General features: G+C 46.1%; 2 protein-coding genes across 2 annotated transcripts; one reads left to right on the forward strand and one right to left on the reverse strand.

The window, feature by feature from the left end:
• The first annotated feature begins 4,742 nt into the window (after positions 1-4,742).
• LOC8023335 (cysteine and histidine-rich protein 1) lies at positions 4,743-18,544 on the forward strand. Its single transcript, XM_029980117.4, has 5 exons — positions 4,743-5,032; positions 7,298-7,536; positions 7,760-7,971; positions 8,678-8,864; positions 17,544-18,544. The coding sequence occupies exons 1-5, from the start codon at positions 4,823-4,825 to the stop codon at positions 17,746-17,748; spliced, it is 1,053 nt and encodes a 350-aa protein (XP_029835977.1). The 5' UTR covers positions 4,743-4,822; the 3' UTR covers positions 17,749-18,544.
• On the reverse strand, positions 18,285-25,357 carry LOC8023334 (1-phosphatidylinositol 3-phosphate 5-kinase). Its single transcript, XM_002400396.5, has one exon. It carries the CDS (start codon positions 24,926-24,928, stop codon positions 18,920-18,922), a length of 6,009 nt encoding a protein of 2,002 aa, XP_002400440.3. The 5' UTR covers positions 24,929-25,357; the 3' UTR covers positions 18,285-18,919.
• Positions 25,358-25,512: the final 155 nt, after the last annotated feature.

The following is a 25,512-nucleotide window of genomic DNA, read 5'->3' on the forward strand; positions in this document are numbered from 1 at the left end:
GTAACTTCAGTGCATCGCTGCACTTCCCATGCACCCCAAGTCATTCTAAAATTTACTTGTTTAGTAATCTCGCTGAACAAGTTTCTAATTAAAAAGTTGTGTAACCAATTTTATTTAATTATCCTACCTATCATGACGATTAGCCCTCTATATTATGTTCCCCTGGCTGTGTAGCTCACCTGTACAGACTGCAAGTAGCAAATCTGTGAAGCCTAAACTAAAACACCCTGTATAACATTAGTAGAATTGTGCGAATATTCAAATTTTCAAATAGTAGTTTCGAATAAAACGTCCTTCAATATATTCAATATTCACTTCGAGATCAACTGCAATGTTCATACTTTTATAAGTTTTGATTGCGGCGGGTTAGCCCTGTTGAGTGCGCTTCTCACTGAGCACCTGTGCCCAGTGGGGAAGCGATATTCACAGAGCTCGCGGGCAGAGCCACTCGTGGGCTTTGCAGGTATTGTTAACCAGCAGTGCACAGGCGCTTGGTGAGAAGCACACTCAAAGGGGGTAACTTATTGTGATAGTGCAGGTGTATGTGTTAGGTAGTGATATCTTGACAACCTGCGTTCATCACTCTTGCTTTTTCAGATATATTTGCATATAGCAAGCAGATTTATCAATCCCCTTAATTAGGATAGCTGCTACAAATTTGTTATTTACATGACACAGTTCATAAATATATAGTTATATTAAAATCAGGGATGGGCAAAATACATGCAAATATGTATCGAAACACAAATACAAAATACTTCTTCAAAAATGTATTTAACTACAAATCTAATTACATTTCCAAAAAAAGTATTTAAATACAAGATACAAATACAACCAAATGTATTTGGTCTCCTCCAAATACTTTTCCAAATACATTCCTCAAAATTTGCGTCAGCGACTTCAGGGCACCTGCAATGGGTTTCTGGGTATCTCATATTAATTTTGCATCGTACACTAGGGAGTTAGTGTGCGAGGCTCTAGTAATGTAATAGAAATATAATCACAAAAAAATGTAATCAGCTTGGACGTAATAGGTGAAAAAAGTACAGAGCTTCAAGGAGCTTTTTTTTGTCGGTTACATTTTGGTATAGACCAACAAAGCACCGAGACGACCAAGATGCGCAGCACTAGCTAAAGAATTTTTTATTGTTGCAACTCGCACCAGTTACGAAAATCTGGACGAGCCGCGCATTTAGAATGTTCCAGGCAAAAATATGGTGAGAATTCAGGCTGGAAAGCATCGCAAGTTGTTACAGGCACTTATTTAGCCAGTCTGCCTGTGAACGTCGATTTCGTCACTATTCTTGCCCTGGTCTAGCACCGTAATCACAAAGTCACTAAACGCTTGCGCTTGATTGAGAGACACTGCATTCGGCGCAGAACGTAGTTTTCTTCCTGCTCTGGACAGAGACAATAAATTTGAGGGATGTATTTTCGCCCACAAAAGTGTATTTAATTACAATTGTATTTGAAATACCCACGTTTTAGTATTTAAATACACACGTCAAATACATTACCCAATTTGTAATTAAATACAAATGCAAAATACACAAAGTATTTGAAATACGTATTTCAAATACTTGTATTTGAAATACTGCCCATCCCTGATTAAAATCAACTAAGCTTAGAAGTGGACAAGTGGAAGGGAACAACCTTCACGAGTTCAGCTGAATTTTTGTCTGGGTAAGCATGGTGCACGGTAGTGAAAGGTTGGAGAAACTAATCTGTGTTCAATTCGAAAATATCTGGCCAAAACCACTATTTGCTTCGTATTCGCTTCGAACTTAAAATGTACTATTCGCACATGCCTAATATCTAGTCATTTCAGGGAAGAATAACTGGAAAAAAATATATATGTGTTCCTTTCTGTGTCTGAAACATTGCACCAGTGCTTCTGCTTAAAATTGGGCTAACGTGTCATGTGGTTTCTAAAATTTATTTCGCCATTGTTGAGGCCCGGATGCTAAAGAGTGAACCTCTCTTATGTTGTTTTAGATTGACAACTAAGGCATGCTGATAGTTTCATGCTGTTTCGCTAGCTTGTTTTGCAGCCAGCATGCAGCTCTATACATTGCCTTCAAGCCCAACATAGCACAAGCCGCTATCTCGTGTTTAGCAACCCCTCAGTAGTTTTCTGAATGTTCCTGGGCATGGTCCAAACTGCCATTGGGAATTATGAAATTTGGCTCGCAAAACTAAAGTTAACAAGCAAGATTCCTAAATATTATTATCCTCAAATTATTACCTTAGTATTTTTATTTAGATGTTACTTATACATTATCTCCAGTGTTGTTGACTTTTCCCTAGTTTGCTTGTGGCTTTCGTTTATAATCGTTGCTTAATTTTGGCTTGCCAACGCTTTTTATGTGCATTTCAAAATTTCTGTACAAAATTTTGAAACCTTCTCCTGCTTGAAAGAAAACAATATAGTCGCAAAAAAATATGAAGATGCCAATTTTACTACAATTTGAAAAAAAAAAAAGGAATTTTGCTATTGATATGTGTTACTCTAATTATTAATGCCTTGTTGGATAGGGCAGGCAATGCCACCAACCGTGTCCAACGTTGCCCTAGACTACACAACACACTTCAGATTTCACTCGTCAGCACTGGACGTAATTTAAAGTCCAACAGATAATACGAGGTTTCTCCTTCGTCTAGTTGCTGCAGGGCGCACGGAACCATGTCTTTGTCATTTGCAGAAAGAAAGAAGCAAATGATGAGGCACTGATAGCATTTTGGCATAAATATGCGATTTGCACTGGTATTTGATTGTTTGGTACCTTGCCATTCACTCTTCTTTTGTAAATAGCAGTGATTGGCAGTTCCAATGCTCTGTGGTAAAGTGGACGTGCATTCTATGTTAAAAAGCTCACACTATCTCGAGACTTTTTGATACGTCCAAAGCTATAGTCGGCCGGTCCAAAGTCATCTCAATTTACAATACCGTCATTCCTGTTGTTAGATTTGTTTTATGTTGTTAATCTTGAGGTCTTTTTTCGGTAAAACTTGATTCTTGGTTTGTTTCTAATTGATATTCTAAAAACAGGTGCTGCAAACAATATTGTCTAGAGATTGGAAAAGTCTGTCGCTGATGCGATGGTCGAGCCGCTATTGTGGCCAGATCTGCATACTCTGCGACTATATATCTTTACCTGAGTGGCGCAGAAATTATCCAGTCCCAAATCGCTTGTCTCAAAACCCAGGCTGCTAAACCCCCGCGTTATCTTCCCATCTCCCAGAGCTTTCAAAAATCATTTACAAACACTTGTCCCCCCAGTCTCCTTAGCACTTGACTGTCTCTTGCCAAAACCAGACATCTTCATCTCTTACTATGCATTGCTTGTAAATAGAGGTGAAAGCAGTGGCAATCAGTTTGTCGAACGACATTTCATTGACAGATGGTTTAGTCAACACTGCAACATTCCGACATTTCGTTTCATCGAAATTCCCTTCAACACATCTTGCGATGTTTCGCTTGTTTCCGTGCATATTGCCTCTGCTACTAGCATCCTTATGGTATCCTACCTTGCTGAACCCTTGGCAGTTCCGAGAAGGCTTGGCATAAGCTGGAGCCTGAGATCATAATCCATTTTCCCCGAGCGGTGTAAAGCGAGGGGCAACTGTGTGTAGCATGATCTGTTTTTGCAAGCCTAGGATTAGGGCTGACAGATTTGTTTTTGCTGTATTGGAGCTGCCTGGGAGGTCTGCTATGGTTCCAGTATACTTCCAGCAAGAGCAATGAGCCCAGCAGTTCCCCCCCCACCCCCCAATCGGATCCACCTAGTAAAAAAATATATGTTGTCGAGGGAATGTCTCTAGAGCCTGTGACCATGCAGCATCGTAGTGTCAACCAAATGTGTCCATGAAGCGTGTGTCCAAAATTTGTCCTAAATCGTTTTGCTTCCACGATACGGGCCAAGGTCAAAAGTGTTCATTGTAATGAGGCTCTGGGGCTAGAGAACATAAACTTCTTTTAAAAAATGCATAACGGATGAATTCAGTCGCCATCGACAGATGCAAATATTGCTATCGGATATAAACAACCAAAATTACCCACAGCAATTTTGCGGAATCTAAGTTGTAACATTGTTTTTGTGAATAGTGCAGACAATTTTGCAATCTTTGCATTGCATGGTTGCATATACAGTATTTTGTGTGTGTGTGTGTGTGTGTGTGAATAGGAAGGAAAAGGCGAGCTGGGTGTGAAGTGTGTGTGTGCGTGTGGGATAGGGGAGGAAGGGGGCAGAATCATTTCGCAATGTCATCGGGGGCATTTGGGGGAGCGCGCTCGTGCTTTTTCCAAATATACAGGTACGCATCCGTAAACAGCTGTATATAAAGATAAATCCGCTGTTACACGTTGACAACGTAGATCACGTTCGTGATATGCCGTATGACAAGATGACCAAACATTTGAGACTTTTATTGTGAGTTGGTCGCGTCCAGCGTTCGCATGAACTTGGGCATCATTCATTCAATGCCACACCCGTAGTAAACTTGGTAAAGTGGCCACACCAACTACCCAAAATGGGCGACCATTTCGCAACGACAAGGTGAAACTGTCGCAACGTTCAAAATGTAAAAAAAAAAAAAAAAAAAAAAAAAATTTTTTTTTTTTTAGTGGGCATTACGAAAACGAGGGATGGCGACGCTGCCAGGCAGTGACGCAGTACCACGTGACGAGCTCTGTGGCCACATATTGGCTGGTAACCCTATGACGTGTCGGAACAGCTGGTTCTGCCTTCTGCGTTCTCTGCGTCGGTCGTTCCATTCCGCCATAATCAAAACAAATAGGCAGGGCAACGTCGCGGAGCATAATATGGCTGACGAAACGGGAGGCGCTGTAGCGGGGTCAGAGCTGATCGAAGCTTCTGCCGATCAAGGCTTCCCCGAGATCGGAGGCCCTGCAAAGAAGCGCTTCAAGGCGGGCGACAAAGCCGCCAGCAAGTCGGACAAATTGGAGCACAGGCTAGGCGGCATCCTTTGCTGCGCCGTCTGTCTGGATCTGCCCCGCTCCGCCATTTATCAGGTACGTGGGAGATCAGCTGATCGCAGATACACTGCCTGACTCGACCTCCTTCCGCCTTGCGATCGCCCGAGTAGAGGTGCCAGTTTGGGTTGGGCGTCGGTTGGGTCTTGCGTAAGTCGCTTTCGCCGTAACCGAAAGCGTAAATAACCCTAGGTTTTTCTGAAAAAAAAAAAAAAAAACTGGGAAATTGTTTAGATGGGGGTCCTTTGTTTTGATTCGGCATTTTTTCAGCGATGAAATAAGATCGCTTTGTCCTGGTACGGAAAGGTAAGATATGTAATTTCCCCCATAATGTTTTGTGCATGCTGCAGTATCCTCACAGGTTTCGGACGTGCCTAAGGGCGTATACACCGAAGAAAGGACACTCTGCGGTGTTGCTTTAAAAGAAGTCGGTGAATTTGTGCCTCGCATCTCGGGTTTACTATTAGAAATGTGAGTCTCCCCATGTGTGAAGGTGCTTCCAACATGTCGCCCCCACCACACCCTTTTTGTACCATGCGCTAGTTCTTTTCCGGTGCGTTTCTTTACCAAACAAGTTTCCCCGTATGATCATCTTCATCTTAGTTCTCATCTGACACATAATAAACATGTTCATTCATGGTGGCATTCTAGTGATCTGAAGGACATTTCGAAGGACATTGTAGTTGTGCAACTGGACTCGCAGCATTTTACTGTCATCTGTTCTATTCACAAGAAGCCACACGTTCTCCACTTGTGCATGAAGACACTTAACCACATCTTCCTGTAACCTGCTCTATAAGGACCATCTGTACTGGGCTGTATAAAGTATCAAGTGTTGTCAGAATAAAAGTTAAGAAAAGTGCAATTTGGTTGTTTGTTCCCTTTAATGGTTTCCAAGGTTATTTTTTTTTATCTTGGTTCCATTTAAGCTCAATCAAAAGCTGCTGAAAAGGCCTGGGGTTTGTGCAGCATATTTGCAAAATGTGCATTAAGTCTGGATACTACTTCTTCACTGCAACCACAACATGAAGTATGACTGCTATCTGCAATGATGTAAATTAACCTGAGACCTGGGTAAAAGGAAAACCAAAAGTACAAGAGCAGAGGCTTTAAAATCCTAAAGCCTGCAAGCCGGCAAGGATTAAGTATCTGCTGTAAGACTCTCAAGTTAGTAAGATATGAAGAAGTCTCAAGAGTTGTCCCTCCAGATGGTAAGTGTTAGAGTCAATGGAAAAGGAAAATAAAGAACAAAAATGGTGTTTCAAGTCCTGAAGACATGCCAAGGCCACTACTGCAAGCAAGACAACTGGAAGAGAATGCTTGCAAGGAAATAACCATTTTCAGTTATTGCTCTCACTATTTTTATATGTTGCTCATTTGTGCATTAAGGAAATGCATCATGTGTATATGTGAGCTTTCCTGTATGCAATTTTGATAGAGGCTTTATTTCAATGCATGTGTCCGCAAAAGTCTAGGACAGTTATGACAATATTTTAGCTGCCAGGGCAAGAAGTGTGGGCATTTCCATTTAGCCTGCCTCCAGCAAAAGTGTTGTGGCTTCCTTGGTGCATGTGCACGCTTAGTCAACTCATCATCAAAACCACCACGCTCGCTCTGGGAGTAGGCTGAACGAAAGAGATGTCCCACACTTATTACCATGTTGGTACTTCTACCAGGTATCAAGGTATGTTACTTTGCATATGCTGACTAATCACAAACGACTTTCACAGAGCTATTTGGTCATTTAAGCCTAGGTAAGTGCTGCCAACCCTGCCGATAGTTGATGTGTGATGTTGCCAGCATGACTGCATTTAATAACGAATGTTTCCGGTTATTTTTACATGTTCCAGGTTCAAACGCAAGAAGGGCCAGCTGAGCACATTGCGCCATCTAGAGAACTCTCAAACTGTTACTACATCTGTGTAATGCTGTAACAGTAGGGTGGTTGTGAATAAGCTGGTTTGCAAACAGTAACTGACACATTTCTGGGACCCAAGAGGAGTCCAGGTTCTCGAGCGGGGTTGCAATCTGGCATTTGCCTGCTTTTGCTTTTCAGTTTTTCTTACGTGGGTTGCTGAGTGCATTGATGCTTGTTTGTTTTTGCGCCACACGCTACGGTGGGTGCGGTGAGTACCCTAAGGGGCCCAAAGGGGCCTCTTGCTGCGTGCGTGCGAGTGTGTGTGATTTAAATGGCTGCAGTCTTTTCCCTTGCAAGGTTTGCTTCTAACGGAGCTGCTGCCCAGGAGGAGTGCGTGAGGCCGGAACCCTGTTGGTGATTTGCGCCTTCCTGCTGTGGTTTTGCAGTGCACCAACGGCCACTTGATGTGTGCCGGTTGTTTTACTCATCTCCTGGCAGATGCACGTCTCCGCGACGAGACTGCAACCTGCCCCAACTGCAGGACGGTCATCAGCCGTGAGCTCTGCTCACGCAACCTCGCCGTTGAAAAGGCGGTCTGTGAACTGCCCACCGAGTGCCAGTTCTGCGCCAGCGAACTGCCGCGAGCGCACATCGAGCGCCATGAGGCAGACCTGTGCGAGGAGCGGTGCGTGCTCCATGCGGGGCCCCCTGCTCTCACTTAACCGAAGGGCTATGGTGGGTGCAGCTTAGGCGAGGCTCCCTGCACGGGGAACATTTGCGTCGCCCTCCAGTGCATGCTCGCCGCGGTCGGCTTCTAGCATAGCCAGGGCAGCTCTCGGTACAGCCTCCGCAAATTCCATTTTGGTGGACAGAGGGGAAAGAAGCGTGTGTGTGCTGGCTCTATGCAGGCTGACACGCTGCAGCTATAGTCGAATTGGCTGCCAGTGGAGAGGCCCACACCACGAGCTGGAAGTGCACACTGCCGTGTGCTCGCACCCACTCAAGACGGGAGGAGAGGTGATGGATGCCCTGGAGCTCATTGACCAGCAACTGCACAAGGAACAGATGCTCTACAACACCATCTTCGAGTTGCTCTCCTTCGAGAAGATCACCTTCAACGGTTTGTGGGCCCAGGCACTTCCCTCTACAGAGTGTGGCTGGCTCCTAAACAGCCCTGTTTGTAGATGCATTAAACTGCCTATTTTCTCTAAGGCTGGCAGCGAGGATAAAAGCTATATTTAGGGGTTCCATTAAGGACGCTGTAGTGTGGAACCTCCCTGTAGTCAAGTGAGCTACGTCAGCTGAAATCTCTGCTATACCTGTATTCCATGCAACGGACGCTGTACTATAATGCATAATGACTGGAGCCTTACGTCTATGTTTGTTATTCAAACTTCAATCGCAATTTTTTGGCTTCTAATTTTTTTTTTTTTTGTGACCTTATAGAAAGAGTTTTTTTGTCTTTCTTTACTACTGCTCTTTTCAACTACTCTTTTTCAGAATGGTTGCAACCGGTTGTTATACATGGGGACAACTTTCTATGCCATTTCAAAACCAAAGAACGCATGTGCAAAGCTCTGATTAGCACTTGAGGTGTGCGACCACAAGGACACCTTTGACTGCACTGCCTCAAAAAGTTGTCCCCAACTATAGAACCGCGCAATATTGGTGTGTCCTCATCATACAAGTTGTAGTAGTGTGTTAGAGCTATGAAGAAGCTGAATCTCGTAGTGAATAGTCTCTAGTAAATTTCTTGAATCTGCTGGGAAGCTTTTCCTAGGCCTTCCAGGAGGGCACTCATTTTAAGACAAATCTTGCTGTTTCAGACCTGCAATTCAAACCATACCGTACAGATGAGTTCATCCACAAGCTGTACTACGAGACCTCACGTTTCACGGCCTTTGGCTCACAGTGGGTTGTGAAGGCACGTGTCAATGACAACCAGCGTGATCCCACACAGTCATGCGAACGCACACTCAGCTACCATCTGGTACTCAAGAGCAAGGCAACCAGGTGAATTGCATTTCTTAGCAAACTAGAGATTGAGGTTGAGGCAGCCCTTGGGTAGGCATGAAAGTTTTCATGGTGGTGCTATCTGCAAAATGAGATGATCATTAGGGGTTAAATGGCACAGCAGGCAGGTCTGCTGACATCAACCAAAGGGAAGTGGATCAGGGAACACACATGACAAGGTGCTTTGTCTATAAAAAATATCTTGGATATTTTTATAGACATGGAGATGTTTATAAAAGTATCCTTTCTACTTCCTATTTTTGTTGTGTTTGCAACATATTGTCACGAATGACAGACAATGAGGCAGGATTGAACCATGGTTAAAAGCGCTAAAAAAAGATGTACACAAGATAGAAGGCAAACACGGCCGCTACTCACAACTGTATTGGGAAAGGAAGATGGAAGTACATATATATATATATATATATATATATATATATATCTGATACACTTATCGCCACCCAGGCTACTCATGCGCGAGATACAAGAGCATAAACCCGTTTACATATATGGGGCAGGAGAAAATGGAAAGAAGTAAAGATTTAATTGGGGCGAACTGGTGCCAGAAACTAAAAAAGAACAACATACATCGAGAAAGCAGCGGCGAATGGCGACGGCGGCAGCAACCAGCAGCGGTGCATCAGCCTAACAACTGGCTATCACGAGAAAGAATCGGAGAATAAATCGGCAATACCGCGCTGGGCTCCTTATCTGCTACGCTCGTCGTCTTGAATATTTGACCTAGAATGTTCGGGAAAGAGCCAGGGCGAGACTGACTAGGCAAGGCTATTCTGGCCTCCTTATTGTTTACGCTCGGATTAAGAGTATACGAAAACCTTCTAAAAGAACGGAGTAGTGTATCTTCTCGATCATGCATGCGGCATTACTCCCCGCTTTAAAAGTGCATTGCCCCGATGCAACAGAAAACAAAACAATGGCAAGCTAAAAACGTCCCCTGGAAATTGAAAAGTCCTCACTGCTAACAAGCATAGAACGGACGACGTGAACCACCTCAGGTCGTGGTCAGCGTCGTGATGATGTTTGCATTCCTCCGGGCACCACTTCATAGTTGAGCTCCCCGAGGCGACGAAGTATTTTGTACGGTCCGAAGTACCATTTCAACAGTTTTTCACTGAAGCCACAGCGACAAATGGGTGTCCACACCCACACCCGGTCTCTGGGCTGGAAGTGAACGTCCTGATGACAAAGGTTGTAGCGGCCAGCATCGACACGCTGCTGGTCTTGAATCCGGAGTAGGGCCAGCTGGCGGACCTCTTCGGCCCGTTGAGCAACCGCCTAGACGTCGTCGCTCCAATCGTCAGCTGGTTCGCGGGGCACATCGCGTCCAGCATGGTCGTTACTTTCTGACTATGTACCAGCTGGAAAGGTGCAACTCCAGTGATCTCTTGAACTGCAGTGTTGTAGGCAAACGTAACGTAAGGTAAGACCTCGTCCCACGTCTTGTGCTCCACGTCGACGTACATGGCGATCATGTCGGCGATGGTTTTGTTTAGCCGTTTTGTCAGCCCGATCATCTGCGGATGGTACGCCGTCGTTAGACGATGGCTGGTGTGGCTGAGCCGGAGGATCTCCTGAGTTAGCTGGGTCAAAAACGACAACCCTCGGTCTGTAATCAGTACTTCGGGGGCATCATGCCTGAGGATCGTTCTCGACGGAGAACTTGGCTACTTCCACAGCAATTTCCAACAGGGGCGCTTTTGTCTGGGCATACCTGGTGAGGTAACCGGTCGCCAAGCCAAGCAAAAGCCACATATGTCAAGAAAGCCAAGCCAAGCCAAGCAAAAGACACAGACGCCGAGATCCTGCTATGGCGTAGCATCATGTAATCTGCTCCCTAGTCGAATCAATAAACGTTGTTTTCTGACATGGTGACAGAAGCGGGATCTAACAAGAAGAAGAAAGAAGAACCTCAGCAGAAACGATACAGCCACGGATTCGAGCAACGGAGCGAAGGCGACACCGCTAAGACGAGGCAAACAAGCCGACGCACGTGAGCACCGATTCCACAACTATGGAAGGTGGTCTAAAAACGCCAAAGCCTCTTGATCCGTTTTCGCAGTCGCCAGGCGCCTGGGACGACTGGCTTCAGAGCTACGAATGGTACGCAACGGCGATCCAGTTACAGAAGAAACCTCCCGAAGTTCAAGTAGCGAACTTCATGACTGTCATCGGCCCCGACGCACAGAACATGTTCCGAACGCTCCCACTGAGCGAAGACGACAAGAAAAACCTGGACATCATAAAGCAACGGTTCAAAGAGCACTACCACCCGAAATTCAACCACGCCTACGAAACATTACAGGTTCAATCAAATGAAGCAGAAAGAGGGCGAGACTTTCAACAAGTTTCTGACGGCCGCAAGACTCCAAGCAAAGAAATGCAAGTTCGGTGAGCTGACTGACAAACTACTACGAGATCGCATTATCGTTGGCATCACTAACGACGACGTTGGAGAAAGACTGCTAAGTGACCCGGCTGTAGACCTGCAGAAAGCCGTGAATCTCTGCAAGACGAGCGAGCAGGCGTGACAGCAGCTCAAAGAAATCGCAAACAAAGAAACGAAGACTGTCGACGCTGTCACGAAGAAGACGAAAGCAGCTACCAAGAAAGTAGACTGTCGCGGAGACAAAAGAGCAAGCGCCGACTAATTTAGGCATGACAAAAAAATCATGCAGCTTTTGTGGAGGATTTCACGGACCAAAAGAATGTCCAGCGTACGGCAAGACGTGTAACAAGTGCCAAAAGAAAGGACACTTTGCTGCAGTGTGCCGATCAAGCAGAAGTACGGTGCCACACAAGGTCCATGCCATTGACAACCGCGAAGACCCTGAAGAAGAAATGTAGGTGTCGGAGCTGGAGAACCAATTAAGCAAGATAGTGTGGCAAGAAGAAATCCAGTTCAAGTGTGGAACTGAAGTGTAATAAAACTGGACACAGGAGTGCAATGCAACGTCCTGCCAAACAAGAACGTCCAAGCTATAAAACTACAAGTGTTTCGTTTGCCAGTCAAGAGAATGGCAACATACAGCAATCACAAGATCCAAATGATTGGTGAAGTGATAGAAACATGCGCTGTCCGTGATCAGTCGGCGAAGCTGAAATTTCTCGTCGTGAACTCCCGACGTGACACCAGTTTTGGGTCGGAACGCATGCGAGCTCCTCAACCTCGTGAAGAGAGTGCACACAGTCCAAGCAACGTGAGATGATGACGAAATATTTCAGGGCATCGGTTGCATCAAGAACTTTGTCTATGATGCCCATGTCATAGAAGCCGCTGAGCAAAGTCCTCCTTGACTACAAAGAGTTTGACGTACGGCAGTACGCACCATCGTCTACAAGAAAGGAACAGAACTCGTGATCGCAGATCTACTGAGCAGAGACTGCATCAAGAACGAGTCAGCAGGTGCATATACGGATGACATACAAGTGATGACAATTGTACCCATGTCACCTGAAACAGTGGAAGAACTAATGATGGACATTGGCTAAGATAAAGAAATCCAAGAAGTGATCCAAGCCACGAAAGAGGGATGTCCAAGCACCACAAGAGGGCTCAGTGAACCAATGAAGCTGTATTGGTCATTTAGAGACAAACTCGCTGTATATGAAGACATGTGGTTCAGAAGCGATCGGATAGTCATTCCGAAGACTTGGAGAAACAGACTGCTCATCCAGATCCACGCGGGACACCTAGGCATAAACAGCTGTCTGAAGAGAGCCCGCAAGACTGTATACTGGCCAGGGCTAATGACTGACATGAAAGGATACGTGGAAATATGTGCCACATGCCAAGGAACTGACAAGAGACCAGCAAGAGAGCCGCTTCATCTCAAAGAAGTACCAGACCTCCCATGGGAAAGAGTAGCCTCAGATCTCTTCAACTTCGAAGGAAGATCCTACGTTGTCATTGTCGACAGCTACTCTGGATGCTTAGACTTCAAGAAGCTCTCAGGAGAAGCGTCACAAGGAGTTGTAAACGTCATGAAAGTGTGGCTAGCAACTCATGGCGTCCCCAAAGTCATTGAAACAGACAACGGTCCCTGCTACGCAGCACAAGAATTCAAGAACTTTAGCAGAGACTAGGGATTCCAACACGTTACTTCAAGTCCAAGGTACGCGCAGTCAAGTGGTCTTGCTGAACGAGCCGTTCAGACTGCAAAAGGGATTCTCCGAAAATGCTCTCTGAATGGAAGCAACATACAAATGGTCCTCCTCAGTTTCAGAAACACACCAAGGAGTGAAGAACTGGGTTCACCTACACAGAGACTGTACAGCAGAAGGACAAGAACTCCAGTTCCTACACACAGCAAGCTACTAAAGCCCGAAATAATCCAAAGTGTGCCCAACAAGCTGCGTCACGAGCGCAACCAGCAGAAGACTTACGCTGACCGGCACTCCAAACGAGCCCCTGCCATGGCCCCAGGCAACAAAGTGAAAGTCTGGGCAGAAAACGGGAGATGGGTTCCTGGAACAGTCGTATGTCTTTCGGAAGAACCCACGTAGCACCCAATGTTGTGCGAACATTCCCTGGGTATTCTGAATGTTGAAGGAACGTTAAAACACCATTCAGAACGTTCTAGGAACGTTCGTATGCGAACATTCCCCACAAGGTAAGCTGCTCAACATTCTAGGAATGTTCGTTGGGGAACATTCGTATGCCTAATGTTCTCAAAACATTCGCCTTCGAATATTCATATGTGCAACATTCTTTGAACGTTCGCTTGCGAACATTCCTAAAATTTTCGCAGGTGAAGCCAACTTTACGGAGCTCTCACGCAACCTGTGGTTCGAAACACCATCCGCTATATGCCACTTTGTGCCAAAAATATGCAAATTAAGTGCAGTTTCTGGAAACTTAGCATAAGGGATCAGTTTTATCTTATATGAATCTACCGAGAAATGTAATATAAGGTGTAGGAGAAAAACAATGGTCTCCAAAACTTCATAATAAATTTGGCACTCACTGCGTATGTAGGGGTGCAGTTTTGAATAGACCCGATTTTTCGCATGTGGGGTAGAATACTTCGAAATGGGCATATCCTGCAGTTGAGTGTGGGATGCCATGGAATAGTAATAAACTGTCATTAGTACATGCTCGGGCTGGTGAGCTGGGAATGCGGTAATCTTGTGCCTCCGCTTTCTAAAAATATCTTTTGATTACAAAATATCCATCGCCCTGTGAGCAGCTTTACCATCATCCATATATGTAGTGTGGCTGATTAGTGCTGTTTCCTAATCAAACCGTAATTGTAAAATCTTTGTACATAAGCCTCAGAAAATGCTCCCTGAATGTAGGGATGTATCCACGCACGTTCCTGGGAGATTGAAAGGATGTTCCTGCATAAATTTGCAACATTTCAAGAAAGTTGCAGAAGTTCTTTGGATGTTCTGAGAACGTTCTTGGAACCTTATTAGGATATTTGAATGTTGATTGAATATCCGGGCAAGAGACTTGACGACATAAAACAACATAGAGAGACTCTATGTCGTTCTCAGAACGTTTTAAGAATATCCCTTTGAAAACATTCCCCGAAAGTGCCTGCGCCACATCCTGACAACGTTGATCAAATGTTCTTAAGTAAATTTCCAACATTCCAAGAATGTTGTCTATGTTCTCTTGAACATTCCCGGAATGTTCTCGGAACATTCTCGTTCTACGTGGGAACCACGGTCTGTGATAGTACAGACGCCAAAGGGACAGTATCGTCGAAATACATCCTTTGTTCGTCCGACAAAGGCTGAGCTACACTACGCTGCAAAAACTCATGCTACCAGCGTCGAGCCATATGCGCCACAGCCTGTGACCGACAGCCGAGTGTACCCCAGCCCCCAGCGAGAGAACCCGGCAGACTCAACCGCCGTGACTATATCAGGTCGCGTAATCAGACCAGTCGTCAGGCTTGATCTCTAAAGAAAAAAGGGATGTCAAGGAAGCCAAGTCAAGCAAAAGCCACAGATGTCAAGAAAGCCAAGCCAAGCCAAGCAAAAGACAGACACCGAGATCCAGCTATGGCGTAGCATCATGTAATCCGCTCCCTATTCAAATCAATAAACATAATTTTCTGACAGCGCAGCCGGTGCAGTGTGTCGTCGATGCAGGGGAGCATGACCAAGGTGGTGCCGTCGCCCATCTCGGAGTCCTGCGACTTGGCGATGTCCATGAGAGTCTTGGCGGCTGGGTGCACAGTGCCGAGCAGCTTCATGATCGTTGTGCCGTCGGTCGAGATGGTGGCCTTGCCCGAGTTGTCGACGATGAGCTTGTCCATCCCACGAGGATTGAGCATATTCCTAACCACAACCGCAATTACCTGACAGGCATTATTGTTACTAATCGCCTGGGACTTGCCCTGGGAGTCCTCTGTTCCCTCTTGCAGGAGGATTATCGGGGCCTTGCATTGGTGCGACACCTAGCTGTTCGTTCTCGGGAAGATACTGATTAAACTAGAGCTGGGTGTGGAGGCTTTCTCAAAACAATGACGGCGGACAAGGAATGTCTGTTATTCGTGACAATGTTGCTTCATAAAAAGATAATGAAATTGTCATTTATTTGAGCAATTCAGGAAGAGGCTACTGGCCCCAATACATTTTTGCTTACTATTTAACTATTTGTATAAGATTTTTAAGGGTATCTATGTTCAACTTTACTCTTTGGAAGGTCTTTCTGCATGTATGCAGGGTTGCCTTTAGATGCCCTTGAAGTGCATATACTAGTGCGTTATGACTTTATGTAAGCAATGGATGGGATTTCTGTGCATGTGTACAGATCTGAGAGGTAGTTGTGCTGTGCACCGGCTCGCACAACATGAAAACCCTGTACTAAGCTTGCCTTTTCATACTATCCACGTCAGTGTATTAGCATGTGTTCCCTGAGTAAAACGAGAACTCCTTAAAGGGACCATGAAATTACCTTTTTACTTTTGCCAAATAACTTTTACATTAAAGCTTTAATGTTTATCTGAACGTTGAACAGGCATCCGTTTTCATTTCAGTTTATTAACTTCTACACAAAAAATTATTGAAATATTGAGTTTTTCTTCCTCTCCAACTCGCCGCAAAACAAGCCGCGGTGTAATTTTGACGGTCGTGACGTGCTATGGCACCGGGCAGTAGGAGAACAGGAGCGTTAGCAGCGAGCTGGCGGTGTGCCGTTAGGTTTTAGCAAAGGGTTTTACTGCACTGATGGCGCTGATGCCACCGATAAATTTTCTAAAACGGCGCTTCTCATCATTGTGATATCCATGGACACATCACAGCTGAGCGAAATTCAATTAGATTTGTTGTGCTACAGTGATAGCATGGGACTGGTCCCATACGCCGGTACGAAGCGGAGCAGGTCAACAGCATGACAGCCGCTTCTCCGCCGCCATCAGCTGTTTCTGCGGTATCTCTAAAAATAAGGGAATGCGCTGTCACTCACTGACGTAGCAGAAAATGCACAGAGTTTTCTGAGGGCTCAAGCTTTAGTAACTTTTATTTTGTCAGGATAGGCTCGCAGGGCAGAGTGGATGAAAACAGAAATGAAAAAGATGCAGTATGCCGTCTTGGACGATCACAACTTTACTGATAGTAAAGTCGTGATTACCGATGGTGACAAAAAAAATTGCCGAATTTTATAATGCCCATAGCTATGCACCATCTATCGTGTGGTAAACGAAACAAGAGAAAGATAAGACAGCGCCTGCACTGTTTTGCGATTCCTGCTCTCTTTGCTGAAAAACGTGTTGTCGGTTGTGACTTTGCTGATAGCATAAATCTCACCACATGCCTTTTCTGTGATTGCAAAAGACGATGTAATCTTAGAAGAGATATAGCAACATAGAAATATGATTTTGTGCTCACATAGACGTTCCGATCGTTCAAGGAATGCTAACAATACTTTTCTCAGGTGATGAAAACGCGTCAAAATTCGAATCCTTCATACACTCCTTTAAATACAGTACGCATTAGTAACATCTTTAACTTGAGCACACGCGCGAAATAAGAAATTCGGGCGATGTTCGAGGAGACAAATGTAAGAAAGCACCACTGTAGTCGAAGTAAACAAAGACAATGGCACGAGCGTTTTTGCTGTCTTCAGGGTGCCGCCACAACATCGCCGCACGAGTAGATGGATCTGCCCTTCTAGGACGTGCTGGGTTATCATCGTGGCACGCGACGAGAATTGAGTCAAAGATAGAGCTCTACGCGGAACGATGAACTTCCACCACGCCGACCTCGTCAGCGATCACAACCGACATGTTTTTCAGCAGAGAAGAGAGCAGGAATCGCAAAACAGCGCAGACGCAGTCATCTTTCTCTTGCTTCATTTACCACACGATAGATGGCGCATAGCTCCGAGCATTATAAAATTCGGCAATTTCTGTCACATCGCTAATTATTTAACAGAATGTGAATCAGAATATTCTTCAGCAAAACTTTTTTAGAAACATTGGGCAGCTATTTATTGTTTATGATCGCGGTGCTGGTGGGGTAGGCTCTTATCCAATAGGTGACGTGGATTTGTGTAGTTTTTTTGTTGCTATTTTTTTTTTTTTTTTTTCACCTGTTACGACGTGCGGTGGATGAAATTCTATTTCAAAATAGTTGCACGGTCCCTTTAATAAAGAGAATAACATGTTAGTACCTGAATGTAGAACTAAAACTGTGACCATGTTGCAGTGCAATGGCCATCCACTTTATGATACTCAAAGGCCCCTTTGGAGACATGAAGGTCAACCCAAGACTCTACCAGCACGAGTTCTCAGAGGCAGCCATGGAGAGTCCGTACCAGCCTCTTCCGCTTCTCGATTCTGCCGAATGCAACAAGCTGTTGGCTGCCAAGGCATTCAACTTTCGCCTCATCATGTTTCACGTCACTAAATGAAGCCGCAAAGGACACAGCCCTGTCATTCCTGTATTTTTTGCTGCATGTGTGCACGAGATTCAGGGCAAGGATTGTTCTCTTGTTGATAGTAAGACACTATTCACATCATAATGGAAAAAGATGTTTGCTTTGATAACAGGCTCTTGGTACTTCCTTTAGTCTTTGGTCATCCTGTTGCAAAATCATCCATGAACAAGGGTAAAGACCCTAGACTAGCCTGACGTTTCCCAGGGTTTTAAATGGTCGTGGCTATGCTGTGAACTGTATAGTTTCTTTGTGTTTGTGTTCTGGCAGTTCTAATCCTTTGTCCTATTTATCTTGTTGTGCATTGTGCACATCGGGAAGTATACATACTGTCAGCTGCCAAAAATTAACTTCAACAAAATTATATTGCGTGGTGACATTCTTTTTCCCAATGCTATGCTTAGCATGGAGTAATATGTGTGTTCTCCGGCAAGAGAAGTGGTACAAGGAACTTTTTCCTTGTTTTTAGAAATTGGTTGTCCTTGCTGGAGATCTTGGAAGAAAAATTTTCATCAATTTCCAGAACCAGTTTATTTTAGAGACATAGTACAGAAGTGAGTGTAATATATATGCTAGGTTGCAGTAGGATATAACTATTTAAAAATTTTGTTACTTGGTGCCAGGTGGTTACTCAGTTATGCCAGAATTGTTTGCTTTCCCAAACTGCTGTGTATTGTTTAGAGGTGCTTTGCAGAGGTCAATATGTTACATGTAGTTTTCATCCTACACAGAAATTGTATAAATATCATCCAATAAAATGGTAAAACACGGCCTTATTTTTTCTGTTGGTATGTTGCACACGACTACATACCATTTTATTTTCATGAAACAAGCAGTGAATATCCAGATATATGTACAACTGATAAGTCCAATGCATGCAAGCAATTCCGTGGCTTACTACATTATTCATACTCAGACTTGACAAAATATTTTTATATTTGCATACAGCAGCTTATGTGAATGACGTGGCCACACCACTCGCAAAACAGATCAAACAGCATGTAAAAAAAAATTGTTTCTGTTCATGTGATCACAGCAATTTTCTATGTCAAGTCCATTTTTGCTGAGTGTCTTGCCCCTATAATGGAAACTTCATCTAGCAGATCTCAGCATAACTTGTGCCATCTTCACAAAGTAGGTTATGTTCTCAGCAGTCCATGCCTCTTCCTAGTCCACTCCAGTGGTCTGGAACACACAAAAAGTACTTGTCCATTGCCTCACAAAACCGCACCCTGTACAGGTTGGGCCAGACTATAGTCGGCAGTTTTCCATGGCCTCTCAAGGTCACAGTGGACTTCACCACCATCTCGAGTTTCTTGTCCCAGGTGAATGTGCGTATGTAGTCAATAATTCCCACAACCAGCTCCCTCCTATCATTATCGAAGCCAACAAGGAGGGAGTAGTCCATGACCGAGTTGTCGGACAGGAACTTCGCATCGTTTCCAATAGCCAGTGACAATACAGTCTTGGAATGTGGCCGGATGTACAGTGGTGAGTCGCAGGTGGTTTTCAGCAAGTTTTCATCCAGCAAAACCACATCACCCTCTGTCTGCGAACGTGTATTGACCAGACGATTTCGAACTGATCCTTTCAGATCAAACTTCTGAGCAATATTTCTTTTGTAGAACAGGTTTTCCATGACCAGAAGATCCAGCTTGGAGGCAGCATTTGTAGCAGAGTTTTTGTATCCAATGCGGAACACCCCAACGATCTTGGCCAGGACTGTCGGCTGTCTGTCAGTACAGGCACCACTCACATACTGGAAATAGAGTGGAGCGAATTCCAAGAATGACTGGACTTCGTAGCGTGACATCTGCTTCAAGATGAATCGGTCGTCGTAAGTCTTGCAGAAGGAAGAACCTGATTTGCCACCTTGGGCACTCCAAGACACACATCGAGAAAGTGAATGGATGAAGCGATCTTCTCCGTGTGGAAAGATAAGACAGCGCAGTTTACGAAACTGTTCAGCAAAAAAGATGCGACAGTAGAACTGAGAGGTGGAGTCACTGAACTGTGTTTCTATATGCATGTTTGGGTTCTTGTGGCTAGCTCGCTTGTCAGTTTCCTGGCTGCTGCAGAGAGCCAAGTCATTGAAGTCCATTGACAAGTTCTCGGGTCGTGCGGAAGGACTCGGTTGGTCTTTCAGCTGGCTGAGAGCTGTTGTCAAGGTGGTCTGCAGCTCGAGCAGCTTTTGCTCATAGTCAACAGACGCGAGTGCATGCGCAATAATGGAACTGGGCTCTTGGTCATAGACAATTATAGGAATTCTACTTCCATGGGACACATCAAAGTGGTCCGATGGAGAGAAGGGGCTTTGGATTGGGTTGCTGCCTGAACTTGACAAGAGCTGGCTGATGATTGTCTTGACGGTGCCCCTCTTTTCTTGCTTGCCTCCCATCAGTTCTTCTTCAGTCCTTAGTTTTGCTTTGGTTTCCAGCAGCCATTCTGCACCATCTGAACGAGACCGCTCGTGACTTCTTGAACTTGCAGACTTCTTGGAATCTGTGCTGTCTTCCAAGCCCTGCGTCTGGGCCATGTGATAAACAGCGTAGCTGTCTAGCTTCTGGGCGACGGGATCTTGACCCATAAGACCTGCATAGATGCCAGGGGACACACTGTACATGTAACTCGATACAGACGAGCTGCTGCTTGAAACTCTTAAAGAGGATGGTAGTATGGGTGGAGTGAAGCTTCCATCCTGGATACACTGGGGACTGTCCTCTTTGTCCAGTCCTTCTCTATCACCTTGGTGCTGGTCCCCACCGAGTAGGATATCAGCCATGTCTGCATCTCCCGCAGAATCACTGTCTCCCAAGCTGCTTGTTGTGTCTATGCTCTCGTTGAGTTCTTGCTTGGGCACATTTGGTGAGCAATTCTCATCCAACCCTACATTCACTTCTGTGCCTAGCACGGATGCAGGCTTCTTCATTTGGCCAGACTTTGTTAACTTCTCTTCTCTCTTGCGAACAGACTCGAAGTCCTGCAGCCGTTTGTTCCAGCATGTAACAGCATCGGCGATGTAATGCTTGAGAAGGACAAGGCTGTCGTTAATCTTCCATGTCAAGGAGCAAGCTTTATTCAAAACATCAGAGTCTAAAGTTGAAGGATCTTGAGCCTGACATTTCTTCAGATTGGGTGATGTCAGCTGCAACTGAATGTTCTCAATCTTTTCTTTAAAGGCATTCTTCTCAGTCTGTTGCATCTCCATTAGGTCAGTGGCAAGGGCCTCATACTTGGTCCCCTGCAACTGTGCCCGAAGAGAGCACAATGTCTCCACAACTGTGTTGTACACCAGGTACCCTTTAAGAGCAAGGTCTCGTATCTCATCTACAACTGCCGTCACCTGCGGGATCTCGTCCACAATAGAGATGACGGGTGGCGGCAGTGCCACCTCTCTCATTGAAATGGGAGAGAACTTAAAGGAGGCCACCACCTGTTGAGATGCGTAATACTGGTAGTGATCGTGATGCAGGGAATGCTGGCACTGCTCATAGGAGCTCCTGCAGGTATATGCCTGCCCATGAAACCTCAGCTCCAAGTACTTGGCAAAAGAGAGAGACCATGTTTCATCAGACATGGTGGTGAGTGGTGTCACAAACCGGCATTTACGACACCAGCTCCACATGAGGATTGCATTCTGTAAAATGGGCAGTGGGTTATCCAAGTGATGAAGCAGGATCTGGATGCAGCCATTCTCATGGGCAAACTTGCGAACATGCTCCAGCATTGGTGTATCACAGGAAGTGTTCGGACACGTGTAGGCCGACCGGAAACAGTAGCGCTCCAGAAATCCTCCCAGAGGAATGTCATTGCGGCCATAGAAATCCATGTTGACCACCCAGGGATTGACACAGAAGTAGGGTGCATTGCTCGACGTGGGTGAGTAGCTGCAGAACAGGACAGCTAGCTTCTGGTGGTTGTATGGGCTCAGGGCATCTACCCTGCCATCCCACCCTCGTTGCTCCATAGGAGGGGCAATGCCGTCTGGCAAAGCATCTCCAGTTGCCGCTTCTCTTCCGCTGAAATTATGCGGGCAGAGGTTCTGAATTCTTCCCCCCCGTGCTCTGAAGTCAGCCAAGAGTGCCTCTGCCTCTACCGACTCCCATACAGATGATGTTAGCTTTTGAAATGTGAAAGGGTGGTAAGGAAGCACGACCACTTTCTCCTGCACATTCCGAGCGTTCAGAGTACTGAGAGAAGTTTCCTCAAGTTCAATTTTCTTGCGACTCTCTTCCACATCACATGTCTTGGGCGACCAGTAGATCTCGTCGGAAAAAAACTTCCTCAGCTCACAGCGCCGACCAGCTTCTGTCTTCAAGTAAGGTAGGGCAAGCCGAATGAACGGGGAGGAGCAGAGAATCGTTGACTCAAGGGCCAGCTTGAAAGAGTTACTCAAAGGTAAGACCTGAGATTTGAGTGTAAGACTGTGAGCCTCCAGGGCTGTCCCATTTTCTTCAGAATTAAGCAGGGTGTGAAGTGGATCACTGAAATCCTTCACAGAACTTTTCTCCACCTTCTTCACGGGGTCCTCAGGAATTGGGCAAGGCTCTTCCCCTTTAGGTACCTCAGCATGTTGCACAACAACGGGGCTTTTGGAAGCTTCAACCTCACCTGGTTCCTCAAAGTCATTTTCGTCATCCTCATCGACAGACAATTTGGTTGGTGGCTGAGCATGCTCATCAAACAAGAAGGAGGACTCCAAACGCCAATTGTATGCTACATACAACATAAACTGAATTATGTTCTTCACTTTCTTCAATTCAGGTGCAGATCCTCCCCTAAGCAGAATAGTGCAACCCAATCTGCTGGAGCAACCATCAAAGAAAAGCAGCGTCTTGAACCGACTTGACGGCAGCACATAGGTCTTCACAAAGAAGTTCTGGCATGAGCCTAAGTTAGGCTTGCGCAGCTGGGCATCAATGGAACTCACAATAGCTGATTGCGTGCAACGAGACACTCGTTCCATAACTGATGGCTTCACATTGATTGCGAGTGTCACATCCATTTGCAGGAGTTTCTCTTGTGCAAGTCGAGAAACCGTCTTTTCCACCAACAACAAATCGGGCTGAAACACCTGAATCTTGGCCACAACATGCTTCAGATACTCGCGCTCTTGCATCAAAATAGGGTCAAGTGAGGAGAGCTTATTTTCAACCCTTTGGTACACAATGGATGAACCCACGAGAAGAATACGAGGATTGGTCAGCTGCTGCCGCATCTTCTTGTGGACAACATTTTTGGTGCAGACAACTCCACTGACTACTGTACATTCAGCTCGATTCCCCCCTGGCATCTTCTTGATGTGAACGTACTGCCGGATATCCATGTCATCATCAAGGTGCTTGACATTGGGAGATACAGTGCTTGCGACCTTGTGCACAATGGGCAGCACCACATCTGCCCAAGCTAATGACAGGCCATTAGCAGACAACAGTTGATTCACCAAGTCCTTTTCGAGAAGCTTGTAGGCAGAGCCGAGGCTTTCCTTGACTTCCTTCAGCTTGCTCTCATCAAGCAGAGACTTTTGGACAGTACCACTGTTCATACCACTGCTCGCATAAAGAGCCCCACTGACACAGTCATCATTGATGGTGCGGTTGCATATCTCTGTGTTAATTGCACTGCGATTCGAGTCCCAGCGGCTCCGCTTGACGTCCTCGCATTCATCTTCCTCGGGGGAGGTGACAAGGCTGTCTCGTGGCCTGGAAACTGTCACTCTCGACTCTTTCAGGTCCAAATTGAGGAAAAAGGTGGATGTTGATGCAGACAATCGCTTCTCTTTGAAGGGTGACAAGCCATCCATCGGGTCCTGACCAGTTTTCTCAACCTCAAGGGACTCGTCAGTCACAACAAATGGAGTCAGATTACCATCGGGCTGAATTTCAGAAACCCAGAGAGGATCCTGGTTTTCTTCCACAGCTTCATCAGGAGGGCTGCTTGTCTGGCTAGGTCCAGGGTCTGTCTGACTCCCCATCCCTGGCCTGTACAAGGAGTAGCCATCAATGAAGATTGGGTCATGAGGCACAACTGGCTCCAGCAAACTGCTGTCAATCAGGGCCTGTCCAATGGAGATGGCCTCGTTTCGTGACGACACTTTTCCTTGGGCCACTAGCCAGTCAAGTAGTTCATTACCAACAATGCAGTTGGTGTAGGAATGCAACCTGTGGCGATGAGTTTGGAATGAAATGCCGTGTATGGGGTGCTGAATTTGAGACCAAAGTTCTCTTATGAACATCTTGTCATAGACGGGGGTCCTTCCCGGTGACGGGCTCTGGAAACCGGTGGTGTCAGATGGGGTATACTCGCCAGAGTCGCCTTTGGGCACAACCAGAGCCTCCTCCCTGAATCCTACAGATGTCTTCCTCCGGCTGGAAGAACCCCAGGTGCCAGTGTCTGGGGAGACGGGGTCTTCCTCTTCCATACGCAGCATGCCCAACTTGTTCTGGAGATCAGCCAGCATCCCACGTACATCTGCGCTCAAGTCGAGTGATTTTACATACGAAAGCACCACCTGGCAGCAGTACATGCACACCCGAAGGTCACCTCTGTAGCCAATAATCTTGCCCGGAATCTCGCGGTTGCAGCAGCGACTACAGAAGATCTGGCCGCAAATGCGGCAGTGGTGGCGCCGTCGGAATGTGGTGAACTTGTCGCCGCACTCGTAACACTCCCTGCAATTGCTGTCTGGCATCCAGTACTGCTTCAGGTCCGCATCCTTGTACGCGTTCGGTGCCAACACGCCCCGGTCCATTATGTGCGCAATGCGGCCGAGCACACCCGAAAAGCTGCGGGTGTAGAGCACATCAAGTTCTCCATGGCTCTCCGGCAGAGACGCCACCGGCGATTCAGCACTGAAGTTGCTCCGGGGAGACTCAAGCAGATCTTCCTCTCCCTTCAACTGAGAGGGCTTATCGGCGCCGGTTGTCATCAGCACGTCGTCTTCGGGGATGCATTCGCAGCCGCCGCCTTGCTCCGTGTCTGCTGGGGCTACAGCCGAGGCGCCGTCCTCGCGAGGCCCTCGAGAGAGCTTGAAGAAACGGCTCAGCGAGAACCCGCTTGTTTTGCTTTTCACGTCCGAGCTGAGGGGCGCGAACTCCGTTAAAGACGTGGGAGAGTCGAGCTTCTTGGCTCGACGGCGGTAGTCGACAGGCTCCATCTTGCACACCCACCGACTGACGCCCCAGCAGCCCGTTAGGGCGCTCAGGCCTCAGTGGCCGACATGCCGCTGAACGGACCCTTTTGAGTAGCCACAAGGATGTTCCTTCAGAACCACGCTGAACAAGCCGCCTTAGCAGGTTCCGTGTGGTCATACGCAGGTGAGCCCTTGATCCGTTGCTGCGCGTCACGGGACAGGTCAATCTCGATGAATGAGTTCAGGCACTTTGAATGGCGCGGTGTGCAAAGAAAATAAGCTTTTGGCACCGGAACCTTCAACGATAAAGTCTGACCACTGTCGCATCACGGCAAGGGATCTCATAATGAATTGGAGAACGGTTTGCAAGCAGCTGAACTTGCTGCCATCCCCGCCGCACCAGTATCGAAGGGGGTGCAGGGGGCTGGGGGGGGAGTGGGAGGTTCATTAGCTTGGATTATGGATTGGATACAACGATACAGCTTCCCAGATTCACTACTCATTATAAAAAAAAAAAAAAAAAAAAAAAATCCTAGCCATAACGGTTGACAATAATAAACCCAAAAAAAAGGGATCAAAAGAGGACAAAGGACAAACACAAATCTCCA

The sequence above is a fragment of the Ixodes scapularis genome, unplaced genomic scaffold (assembly GCF_016920785.2).
Source record: "Ixodes scapularis isolate PalLabHiFi unplaced genomic scaffold, ASM1692078v2 PGA_scaffold9__187_contigs__length_104089568, whole genome shotgun sequence".
NCBI classification, from domain to species: Eukaryota; Metazoa; Arthropoda; class Arachnida; order Ixodida; family Ixodidae; genus Ixodes; species Ixodes scapularis.